A 12810-nucleotide genomic window follows, 5' to 3' on the forward strand; every position below is an offset into this window, starting at 1 on the left:
TTTCAGATATTCTATCCTGAAACAACAGATGTGTACGATCGCAAAAACATGCCCAAGGTGGTGTACTGCATACACGCACTGAGGTAGGAATAACAGGATACCATAAACGACATTTACTTTTCATTTTAGGGTTTTTTCTCACTTTTATGAAACATTTAGGTTTGACTTTGATATGTGGAGTTACTTTGCAGTCAGCATGTCAGTGTATTCAAGTTACAGCAATTAAGGACAGCTCGTATGTTGGCCAACAAATGTATGAGATCTGATTACACAAACATCTTTGTATTACCACGAGGGGTTCAGCCTTGACCTTTAAGGTCGTGCCCATTTAGTTCAGCCTTTAATTTGTATGTCAGGAACAAGAATGGTTTAAAGTGATCTGAAACAGGAAGTGGAAAATACAATTTCTACTCAGGCAAACACAGAGAGGAGAGGGAGAGCTTCTTGTCACACACTGAGCTTTTCATGATTTGTCCTAAATAGGTCAAGGCTATATTATACGGCACCATGCGTTTAACTATAGATGGTTTTTAATGCAATGTTTACGACGCTTTCAGACCCTGACTTGCTTGAGGATCAAACATCTTTAATCATGGGCTAATCTTTGGACGCTGTTGTTTAAGTTTCCTTTGAATACTTCTGATGAGAATAACCATTTAATTCGCCCTGCTTGTTTAAAACTCTGTACAGCTTCTGTGCAGGGGGCTTTCTGACAAACTCAATGTGGTGTATTAGAGCTCAACCGTTTACTTACAGTCTCACCACAAAGACTAAATTATATGTCGTGGTTTCAAGTTCCTGATCTATGTGATAATACTGGGTCTTACAGTGATGTGGGTGTGTCCTTGCTTTTTGCAGTTGAGATTACTTTGAATGAACTGAAGGGCCAACTTTATCTATCTGACCCGTCCAGTCAGCCAGACACAGATTTAGGGAGTTGTTATGTGAGCTGCTTGGATTGTTTTCTCTGTTGTAGTGTTTCAGTCAGGTCCTCTGAGATTTGGTTTCCTTTCCTGCTTATGCACACACGTGCTCTTCCTTCCTGCTAGTCCTGCTAAACTCCCACAAGGACCCAGGGCTTGTTCTCTGCCTCCCTGGGTACAAACACATACAGCTATGGAGGCACAGCGGCGGATGCTCATGCACATTCAGTGTGGTGGAAAATTGAAAGGAAAGACAATGTGATGGGGAAAGAATGCAGCTTAAGAGTACATTTTAAAACGCTTGTGATGAAGTGGTAGAGAGTTAGAACTCATTGTTTTGTCTAAAAGGAAGAGGAAACATGGAGATAAACAAGCAGGGACCCACAGTAGAGGAGAGAGAGCTAGTTGCTCCAAGATAGTCAGCTGATTGCCTGTAACCTCTGTAGCGTGTCATTAGCCACATTTATTATTCCCAGTCAGCTGTTGCTGTGTTTGTATGTCAGCTGAATCAACTGACCGCATGTTAAAACATTTACATAGTAGAGTTAAGGTAGTTGTCTGTACTCCCCCCTGTCCCAAGGACATTTCATGTGTACACACACAGTGACCAAAGGCCAGAATGACCAGCCACTACAACTGCTCTGTTCACAACAGTGTTCATGCTAGACCTGCCTTGAATATATATATAATTCATTACCACTTATCAAGTACCGGCGGGATGAAAGTTTTATGAAGTTTCCAGCCACCTGCTTGTTGAAGGCACTGCTCTGTGGTGGGCTGAGCCTGCTGTATGCAGTCTGATAGTGCTTGTTGTAATGTGAGTCAACACTCCCCCCCTGTGGTGCGAGTGTGACACAGGCAGGAGACGCATACACCCCATATAAATATAATATGTAATAACTACAGTTTAAGTTTCATTGCACCAGACTGTTGCATAACTGTGTTTCAAGGTTTTCAATGCTTACTTTTTTTTTTTTTGTGTAAATCTTTTACCCCATATTATTTATTTCAGCCTGTACCTGTACAAACTGGGTATTGCACCACAGATCCAGGACCTGCTGGGGAAAGTGGCCTTTACAGGTAAGATCAGTGAAATCAGCTTTTCAATAAAATAAAAAATAGCACAAAAGTTAAATAAAGTTAAATAGAGTGCAGGCACCACTGTAAGCCACAGCAAAAAAACAATAACCTTCTCATACATTTTTAAATGAAGGATAAATGCTTTAGGGCTTTTTGAAATACTGATGTACACACGACTAATTGTGCATTTATAATTTTAATGAGAATTCTCTGTGATGGTGATTTGTTTACCCTTCGTGTAAGTGTTTAGTTGAACACCGTGACAAAATGTTATCATGTGCTCTCAAGCATATATCCAGTATTGTTTAGGATTTGTTTGAGCAGCTTGAGCAGCGTCTGTAATTTAGATGTTTGAATTATCCAACACCTTTCAGTTTATCAAAATATCCCCTGCAGCCATTCACATAAAATCAAATAGGACAAACTACACAGCTCCAAAGCTTCTGACATTGGATTGTCCTGAGTGCTAAGTCTTTCATCACTTCTGAACCCACATTTGAACTCAGTCTAATTTAACTTTTGTGTTTTCTCATGTCACTGTGTGATTCAGTTTTTCTCCAATGTTTCAAAGTTCCCTTTGGAGTTTTAAAGTAGCAATTCAGAAGGGGCTCCCATGCCTCCTGGACACTTAATTTATATTATTTGGAATTTAATTTAATCAAAAAGAATAATCTGATATCTCACTGCAACCGGTATTTATGTGTCCCCCAGAGGAAGAGATCAGCAACATGAGGAGTGAGCTGGAGAAGTATGGCATTCAAATGCCAGCTTTTAGTAAGATTGGAGGAATCTTGGCCAATGAGCTGTCAGTGGACGAAGCTGCCTGTAAGTCCTCCGACATTTTAAATAGTTCTCTTAATCCCAAACAATAAAGACTTAGTGTCTGATTCATTTGACTCATTCATTGTTATTTTCTAACATCTTTTTGTCACTAAATGTTGGCACACACTCTTGTGTCCTTAGTGCATGCGGCTGTGATTGCCATCAATGAGGCTGTTGACAGAGGTCAGGCTTCTGGGACAATGGGAGCCCTGAATAATCCTAATGCAATGCTGAGGAACGCACAGGAAGCTTTGGCAGAAGACTACCAGGACACGCTGAGCCAGGCCAAGGCTCGCAAGCAGAATCAGTCGTCAGGCAGGGTATGAAGCATCACAGACTCTTGAATTTAATGTTGCTTGGTTCATCGCTGACTGTCTCATTATGGAAGGCTTGATTAGCCTCTGCATGACTTGTATGATGTAACAGAGTTTTTTTTAGTCTTCTATTACCTGCTTACTTTTAAATCTCTCTCACTCTCTAGCTGTATCTATGAATTTTTTGTAATAGTCAAAGTTCTTGACCAGTGTCTTTTACTGACAAATAACTGCAGCGATATCCACACTGAGGTCTGAAAGGGGTTGCCTGCTCCGTTTCACTCCAGTACAGCCAGCACATTCCAGTGGCTGCAGTGTCAGCTGTACTTCACCAAACACAAACCCCTCCGCTCCCCATTCTCTTTACAAATACTGTACAAACAGGGACCATCCGCTCCCACTTAATCGCTGAAATGTGACATAAAAAATGTGCAGCTTTATCAGTTTGAATAGGGAACTTTATAACTTTATCCGTTGATATAGAGAACAAATGATTGTGACTTGTTACAAATGAAATGCAATGAATATCAAATACATCTTTTTCTTTGTCTTTGTCTCTCCTCATTAGCGCTCTTCGGTTGCTTCTGAAGAAAGAGATGTGTATGAGGAGCTGCTGACTCAGCAGGAGATCCAGGCCTGTATTGACTCTGTCAACAGTAAGGACTTTCCCCTCACACATGAACCTTAACATACTTTTTCCTAAACCCTGTTCAGTACTATAGAACAACACTTATAAAGGGAATGTGTGAACATTTGTGAACTCTGAATTTACAGTATTTGTAATATGTATACTCATCTGAAAGACTTTGAACAGACAATAAATTAACCCTTTATGTCTGCCTTGTTTTTTTTTTCTATCTCCAGTCCAGGCAGCAGTTAGGCAGGTGAATCAAGCGGTGTCTAGCCAGGATGAGGCCGCTTTGTTGGCCGCACTTAGGCTAGAAGCTCTGGCCTTGCTGGGTGTTCAGGAGTCAAACAGTCGCTGGTACCTGGAACATTTCAACACCTACTGTCAGCATAAATCCAAGGTACACTGATTCAGATGTACAGAGCAGATCCATTTCTAAGTTGTTGTTTTTTTAAATTGTACCACCAGGCCCCTTGTCCTCTATATCCCTGCATTAAAACGTGCTAAATAATCATTGGATTCCGCTGCTATCTCTCTACTGAACTCTAATCTTTGTGTTGCAGGATGGAGGGAGGGCCGTGATGGTGGACAAAGAGGAGATTCAAAGAGTTGTCAGCTCTTGTAATGACTTTGCTGAGGCAGAGAAACGAAGTAAGCCCCTTCCCTTACTAACCATCGTAATAATTAATCCCTGCTCAAATAATCACATATGTTCTCAAAGCATGCTCCTCAAACCCACACGTGTCGAGTCTATGCACCGTTCAGTTCATGATACATTTTTATTTTTGGCATTCAGCATTTATTAACATGACTATTTGTGATCATTTTCTCGACCAGAGCTTGATGCAGTTGCAGCGATCAATACAGCCATTCGTCTTGGGAATGCAGTGGACACCGTTGAGGAGCTGATGAACCCCGAGGCACAGCTGCCAATCGTCTACCACACTGCTGCCAACCTGTATCAGGCTGAGCTTTTCAGTCTGCAGCTACAAGGGGGGCGGGTGAGACATCGTGTTTGAGATTTGTACATGTAGCCCCCACTTGCTGATACAATTATGCTAAAAGGTGTCAGGGAGGTCGTTGTGAAACATACTGTAGATAAATGTCACTTCACGCTTGGGATTCACACTCTTATGTTTATTAGTCTGGCTTGAGCCACGAGGAGCTGAGTGTAGCTGTGGAGATGCTGTCAGCTGTCGCCGTGCTGAACGAGGTGCTGGACACCAAAGACCCACAGGCTGTGATTGAGCAGCTAACAGACTCTCCTCTGGGCTTCACCAACATGGACCAAGACAACCTCAACAGGTAAGACGGCCGGTAGCTGCAGCGTGGACAAATAGCTGTAGGCTGCTGAGAAGCAAAAGATTGTACTGGCAGAGCATAAAACAAGTGGTAGAAAAACTAATCATTGTTGTTGAACTCCTTCAACGGCACTTTCCCTCAGGTATGCTGACACTCTTATCAAAGAGCGTGGGGAGGCTCTCGCAAAGGGCCAAGAGTTTCTCACCTGGAATGATGTTCAAAAATGCATCGACACAGTCAACGTTCAGGTCAACGAGGAGCACGAACGTAAGGAATCTTTCTAGTTATTTTTTAAGTAGCGTGGCATGTGGATGTTTAAGGAATATCAAGCAACGAGTTTTAACCTCGGTGTTCCTACAATGATGACTGTTAATAACACATAATGAACAAAAGATTTATCAAGTATGAAGTGGTTGTTTTCTTCTGCTTGCAGGCATTATAGCTATAGCTGAGATTAATGAGGCACTTAGCTCAGGTGATCATCAGCAGACACTTGCAGCGCTGCTCCTCCCTACAGCCAAGTTGACGGGGGTGAACCCAGCCACAGCCAAACACTACCATGATGTCCTTCAACATAGCAAGCAACTCCTCTGTCAGGTAACGTGACTCTTATTTGATTTAATGAACTAATATTTATAGAAGACAATCCCAAAATACTAAATATGAAAATCAACCCTTATGGCTAAATACACCAGTGTTGTACCCAAATTCCAGAATTTTTTCTCATTCTAATTGTTAATTTCATTGGTCCTGCACAGCAGCTTTACATATCAGACAAAATGCATATCTCTATTTTACGTTATTGCATTGTTACAAATCTGAGTGGCTAAATGTTTATGTAGAACTCAGTGTTTCCGCTACATACATTCCGTGGCAGAATTATCGCCACCACTGCTTCAGATTTCTATAACACGTCCTGAAGTCGCAACCAGACGACTGAGGAGATTTCCGCTCCAGATGAACTTCGTTCGCCCTCTCTCCTCATTGAGGAAGAGCACTGAAACAGTGAGGAGTCACGGGACATAAATCCCTCGCGAAGTCTTGGAAACCAAATAAACAACAGCGGGACCAGTTTACTCCTCACACAGTGTTCGAACAGAAAAAGAGGGTCCGCTCAGCATCGCTGACATTGGACGCTCTCTGTCCACACAGAATCATGTGCAGTTCTACCCAGTGTAAACAATCCACGTGCCTATATCAGCTGTGCGCTAAGTATCAAACTTTCAGCTCCCTGGCGATGTTCCTCCAGCAAGCTGCACAATATTGTAGTGAAATGAGGAGCTATTGCGTATCTAACTCTGTACGCCCTTACTGTAAATTAATTGATTGTCGCTGTTTATAAAGCTTATAAAAGGTGCAGATGTCATTTGGTAATGATCGATCGTTTTGGTCGCTACGTCATTAATAACATCCCTCATGCACACGCGGCTCACGTGCTGTTTTGAATTGCGAGAGAAAATATATAACTTTTGTGACTTAATTAAACAGACTGCTGATGAAGACAGTCAACACAGCAGACAGACACAGACAGAAAGAGGGGGGCGGAGCAAGCAGAGATGCAGGTGTGTTGGGGGACTGAAGAAAAGCAAAGTGATCAGATTAAAGTATTGTGAATTAAAACTTAATAAGGGGAAGAAGAGAGTACAATTAAAGTGTGGAAGTAAGATATAACCATCTAATCCTGACTAAGTAAGTATGTAAGCATGTCATGTACTTCTCACAGAAATCATTGATATATGCGATTAATTGGGATCAATTAATTACAAAGCCTGTAATTAATTAGATTCATTTTTAATCACCTGTTAACAATAGTTTTGATTGGATATGTGCATGTGCACATACCTGGGTGGTACATCAAAACCCTCTACCCCCGCTGCTGAAAAAAATCCTCTCTTATTTTTACTCTTATGTTTATATAATACATGGAAAAAATAGATCAAGAGTAACTTTACATCCGGTTAAAGGCTTTACTGCATTTAACTCTGACTTGTAACAGGTGCAAAGAAAAAACATTATAGTTGTCAATATATTCTGACAAGTTTCACAGTCTAAATGTTCCCTCCTGATATTCCTTAAATGTGAAAAGGGACTTCACAGAGCTGGGTGTTGTCATGGACCTCACAGAGATTGCAGTATTGCCCTGTTCACGTCACTGTCCAGCTTTTACTTTCATATCTTTGTTTCTGGGCTTGTGCTTCCCCTCTGGTTCCTAACAATGGGCCAGCAAGGAAATGCTTTTTCTGTGCACAAACAGCTAACTTCCCATCCTAACAGGCAGCCTCTGAGGTGTCCTGCGTAGTGATATGAATTGAAGATCTGAGGCTGCCGTCTTGGAAATAAGCATACACAGGAAAGGGTCCAGACAACTGTGGAAGCAGCAGAGACACACGGCTACTTTGTAGTATCCATAAAGTCTGTCGTCCCCGTTTGAAAACAGGCGGATATAGTGGGCGATATGCAGGACGCTGCTAGGCAAGAAGCACACCACAAAGATGATGAAAACCAGAGTGCTGACCCTGATAAACGGTCTCCAGTCACAGCGAGATTGCCCCAGGTGGTATACAACTGCTACATGGGCAAAGATGCAAATCAGGAAGGGCACTATGGAGCCTGTGAAAGCCAGCATCAGCCTGTATGGCACCAACAGGGAGTGAGATTCTTCTTCTAGGGGAAGTACATCATGGCAGGTGGTGACTCCTAGCTGGGTGATGTGGTAGCTCTGCCTGACCAGGAGCTCAGGCACGATAGCTGCCACAAACAGGAACCATACGACCAAGCACGTCCACACTGCCAGCGTAGTCTTCGCCAGCCTTCTGTACAGAAACGGTCTGGCCACAGCCAGGTAGCGCTTCAGACTGATGCACGCTATAGTTTGAGCCGAACAGTAAACATTGCCGTAAAACAAGGCCGTGACAAGCCGGCAGGAGATTTCCCCAAATGTCCAGTTATTTCCGTTAAAGTGGTAGTGAACTCGCAGTGCCAGGGAGAGCAGGATCAGCAGGTCAGACAAGGCCAGGTTCAGGTAGAGAACTACTGAGGACAAGGACTTTGCTCTGTATCTGAGGAAGGCCAGAATGTAGGCATTTGAGGGGATACCCACCAGCATGGCCAGGATGTAAGACGAAGGTATGACCCAGGTGCTGAGGACACTTTTGGTAAAAGCTTCCACTGGGTCCTCTGTGTTCACATGCAACAGAGGGTCATTGCTGGGAAAGGTCCACTGGTTTGTGTTATTACGTGTGTCCGTCGTCCCCTTAAAGGTTTTTGGTTCCACAACAGATGAATTATAGGTTTTGCCTGTGGTTTTATTTCCTATAAAGTGGCAGAAAAACAATGTTAATGACAAAAAAAATGAAGTAGCTTGAAACTTCATTATTCATTGTTGTCGTTAAGTCTCTTGGAGTCTTGTGTATAAAGACGTTGACCTATATATAAACTATGCATTAGAGGTTATTTGGTCAGGAAAAAGCATGCCCAGAGGATGGAGTATCTACACCAACAAGAACCACACGTCATCAAATTGCAGGTAGACATTGACCTATATATAAACTATGAATTATTATAAACCTTTATTGCAGTAAGTTTAATTATGTGATTTTGTATTGTGTTTACAGTCATCTTAAAATAGTTAAACTTGTGTTTTGTAACTTTTAGTTTGCAAAATTAAAATGTGCATACCAAATTGACAAGAAACAAATGCAGTTAAACTCTGAGTATTTTAACTTACCATCATGCTGGATGGTCTGCACTGCCATCAGACAAATGAGTAGTCCTGGCACAAGGTCGACCATATCACCCTGCAGTCTGTATCCCCGGTTTTTGAAAAGCTTCCTTGTCTTCACCCCTCTCTGTGTTGCTTCTTTTCAGCAAATGTAGGAGCTCTCCATCTGTGAAACTTTCTGTTTTGCATCTTTACAGAGCAACAGTGTAGAGCGGACGTGTTCTAAAGCTCGGCTTCCCGCTAGTGTATGTGGGACGCTCGTGTGTTTGCACGCTGCAGTGAGCACATTTCCTGTCCAGGCTTGAAAACTGAATTCCCTTCTGTCTGCGTCAGTCACTGCCCACTGACTCACTGGGGTGGGTGGATACTGCTTAATAGTTAATCGACAGCTGCAAATCATTAACCACATAACATTTATTTCTATTGCAATAAGTGATTTGATTGTGATAGAGGTGGTTTTTGGGGGTTTTACGCATTAAAGTAATTTGACTTTTCAATTTATGTGAGGGTGGAAGTAGGCTTTGTCATCCTGTTTTATCATTACGATCTAGTATGGGAACTAGATAATGTGTTTCAAGATGGAGTTTGTCCTTTAAATGGAAGTTGGTTATCCAATATACTGTATATGTCTCTTTCTGTGATGTGCAGCTCGAGACTCAGTGGTTTGGTTTCTAACTTGATGTACAATGGTCTTCACACTTAGATGATGTCACACTCACAGAAACATTAAAAATACTCAATTAATTAATGTCGAGACTGTCCACAAGGCTAACCCTGCCACACTCTTAATACGTGATGGAAATCAATGGTCAGATGAAGATATAAACAAAGAAGCCGCTTCTAGTCCACTCAGAGGGATTTAATGGCTACTTCCTTCCTGTTGGCTCTGTGGACAGGAAAACACCCTTCAGAGCTCTCTAAAGTTAGCCTGAGAACAAAACAGAAGTCCGGCTGAACAAACAAAAGTTGTTTTTAGTTTAAAGTGGTTGCTTGAGTGGGGGAGAGGATGTGTTTTCTGTCTAACTATTGGTTTCAATTTCTCTGACACTTTTCCTTCCATAGGTCTTTCTTCTGGACAATGGGGAAATGGTACCGTCAATAATGTGCTGTTGCTTTAGTGGCACCAGCTTGTGTCGTGGTAGCAATCAGTGTTACTGTCGTAGAGCAAAATCTGCTTCATTCAATGATCTCCACAATCCCAACTTGATACCATAACCACAAGAATTTCTTTATTACCATTGACACTGATTTTTTACTAGATATAAATGTATTTCAAAGTCAAGTGAGTAGTTGTCGTAGTTCTCTTTGGTCTGAAGAGCAGAGAAGTGACCGTGTATCCTTTCACCTGTTTGTAGAGCTCTGGAGATGAGTCTGCAGTACTGTGGCTAGACCAAATCCAAGAGGCCATTCACACAGCCAACCAGGATGAAGAGGAGGCTCTCACAAGTATGTGCACAAAGTGTGAATTCACCTATCTATCTTTGTACTTGGATAATAGGTCATTTAGGTCTAGTTGATTCTTCTTATTATATGTGGCACATGAAGCACAAGATTGTTTCCCTGTGCATCATTTTCAAATCAGCACAACTGATATGATTGCCTCATTACTGTTAGTTGTAATAAAAACAAATGTTGCTCACTTGATGGCAAAGATACAACAACATTGAATCCCGTTAAGTTATTTTATAATAGATCATTAATACTCAGGATCAAGTTTCTGTTACTTTACTGATGTAGACACACACCAGGTCTTTCCTTTCATGCAGCTGCTTTCTCTCACACCTGCTCTGCCGTCAGGCTTTCATTCCATTGCTCTTATTTTGATGTTTTACATTTAAATAAAGTAAATACTCAATTGTTAAGTGTATTGATGCACATCATCTCATGTAAATTCTTTATATAACTCCAGCACAGTAAGCTTTTCATAACATGGGAAATGCAATGAGGATTTTGGATCTTGCTATGTAAAAAAAAAAAAATAAACTTGCTCTTTTTAGGGATATATCTTTCACATCTGTTGGAAAGATGGCCGGTTAGTTGATGCTGTAAATTTGGGGTTACTGTGTTGTCATATTTGATTCACTAGCTGCATCTCTGGTTGAATCGTGTTTACTTTGCTAGTGGCTGGAGTAGTAGCTGATATCAACAGGACGGTGGCAGAGGGAGACTCTCAGAACACACTGCAGGCTTTGCAAGTTCCCAGTGCAGGACTGAGAGCGGTGCTTTCTGAATGTGCCGACACGTACCAAACTGAACTGGGACAGAGACAAACAACCAGTGCCACCGAAGGTAATTCAACTTACTGCACAAGTTTCATGAGGAAGCTCAGCATTTAGAAACTAATACCTGCACAGTGAGACTTCAGCTGATTTTTGAGTCTTAAATTTAAATTCACTGTGTCTTACGGAGCACTTTCTGTTTTCCTTCAGGCAACACGGATAGTGTTTGGGTAAAACACAGCATCAAGGACCGATATGACTACTACTATAACCTGGAGACTGGACAGGGCACCTGGGAGGAGCCTGAGGGCTTTGAACACAATGTGGGCCATCTCAGTAAAGAGGAAATCCAGGTATCTTCTGCTGCACTGCATAGTTTCACTACTCTGATATATAATGTAAACAAATATTTTTCAACCTGCAGAACTTGTAAACATCTCTTTTCCCTTAGCGTGTCGTCAGCGGTGTGACTGCAGAATATAACAGGGGACAACTATGGCTGGCCAATGAATCCTTGGTGACCCTGCTGCAGGCGAGGATCAGAGGTTATCTGGTCAGGAAAAAGCATGCCCAGAGGATGGAGTATCTACACCAACAAGAACCACACGTCATCAAGTTGCAGGTAGCATATGTCTCCACTTTAACGTTCTGTGATAGGTGATGTTTGAGGAATTTGATCAGTGATCCCTTAGCGAGTGTTGGCGATTGCAGCAATAATCAAGTTGAGGAGACGGGCATACAAAACTAGTTTATATTATGTAGTCTGAGTGTTACGTTTGTGTCTTTTTTAAAGAAAAGAAAACATTTATTAAGAGCACTAAAAACACCTCAAAGCAGCGGCGAGGAGAATTTGTAACTGTCCGTGTTAAATAACCCGTGCTGTGGTGTCACTGACATAAAACACAAAGTTTGTTCTGCACATCAAGTTGTGGTCTAATTTCTTTTCCCTTTTTTTTTTGCAGGCTTGTTGGAAAGGTCATAAACAGAGGAAAATGTACAAAGACAGGATGAATTTGCTCCAGAAAAATGTTGCTTCTGTTGTCAAGGTGCTTCTTTGACTTCCTTTAAAAAAAATGATAAACTTTGCATTTAAGTGACAAAACATCTGTAAATCACAACAGCTTTATCTCTTGTCTCTGGAAATCCGTTGCCACCAATCAAAATAACCTTCATAGATGGGATTTGTTTATTGTTATTAGATCATTTGCATGAACTTAACATTCTACTACCACATGAAATCACTGACGTAAAGCATTTATGTTTTTAGATCCAGTCTGTGGTGAAAATGTGGAAAGCCAAACTTAAATACAATCAGAGGCTGCAGTTCTTCAGAGATCACGTGAGTAACTTTGTAATCACTTAAGATCACTCAGCAGCGTCCTCTGTGTTTCTGTTGATTGTTCCGTATTGTGTAAAACGTACTGTTTCCTGTGTTTAGGAGAAAGACATAGTGAAAATCCAGGCTTTTCTAAAAGCTAACAAAGCCAGAGACGACTACAGAACCCTAAGTAAGTCAAAGAGGCCTTTGACACTTACGGTCATATTGTAACCTTGGTTGAATAAGTGTTTCCCTTGTTTTTAAGACTTAACTCACATTTTTTAGCTCATGTGCCTTTTAAATAATTCATAAATTAGCAAATTCGCGAGAATAAATATGGGTATCTTCTAAAGGCACTAATTACCATTCTTTCAACTATACTCACATGATTTTGAGACATGTATGCTGATATGGTGTTTGGGTGAAACATATTATGTGCATATAAAAATACAAGTGCATTTGGTGACTTTTGTATGTGTCAAA

The 12810-nt window shown here is 41.4% G+C and overlaps 2 protein-coding genes across 2 annotated transcripts in view; one reads left to right on the forward strand and one right to left on the reverse strand.

Annotated features, from left to right (window-relative positions):
- iqgap2 (IQ motif containing GTPase activating protein 2) overlaps positions 1-12810 on the forward strand; it is a 33084-nt gene that overhangs the window by 11450 nt on the left and 8824 nt on the right. The window contains exons 5-22 of the mRNA XM_069682654.1: positions 7-83; positions 1936-2003; positions 2715-2828; positions 2967-3145; positions 3708-3795; positions 4004-4167; positions 4331-4418; positions 4605-4768; positions 4912-5072; positions 5212-5336; positions 5503-5666; positions 10146-10236; positions 10912-11079; positions 11220-11362; positions 11461-11631; positions 11972-12055; positions 12277-12348; positions 12448-12517. Of these exons, the coding sequence (XP_069538755.1) occupies positions 7-83; positions 1936-2003; positions 2715-2828; positions 2967-3145; positions 3708-3795; positions 4004-4167; positions 4331-4418; positions 4605-4768; positions 4912-5072; positions 5212-5336; positions 5503-5666; positions 10146-10236; positions 10912-11079; positions 11220-11362; positions 11461-11631; positions 11972-12055; positions 12277-12348; positions 12448-12517 (2191 nt within the window). The remainder of the gene's footprint in view (positions 1-6; positions 84-1935; positions 2004-2714; positions 2829-2966; positions 3146-3707; positions 3796-4003; positions 4168-4330; positions 4419-4604; positions 4769-4911; positions 5073-5211; positions 5337-5502; positions 5667-10145; positions 10237-10911; positions 11080-11219; positions 11363-11460; positions 11632-11971; positions 12056-12276; positions 12349-12447; positions 12518-12810) is intronic.
- f2rl2 (coagulation factor II (thrombin) receptor-like 2) lies at positions 6844-9008 on the reverse strand. Its single transcript, XM_069682653.1, has 2 exons — positions 8797-9008; positions 6844-8381 (listed from the first exon to the last, which is right to left on the reverse strand). Exons 1-2 carry the CDS (start codon positions 8858-8860, stop codon positions 7324-7326), a joined length of 1122 nt encoding a protein of 373 aa, XP_069538754.1. The 5' UTR covers positions 8861-9008; the 3' UTR covers positions 6844-7323.

This window comes from Semicossyphus pulcher, unplaced genomic scaffold (genome assembly GCF_022749685.1).
Source record: "Semicossyphus pulcher isolate SPU_LCO1_2020_fin unplaced genomic scaffold, fSemPul1.0.p SCAF_6, whole genome shotgun sequence".
NCBI lineage: Eukaryota > Metazoa > Chordata > Actinopteri > Labriformes > Labridae > Semicossyphus > Semicossyphus pulcher.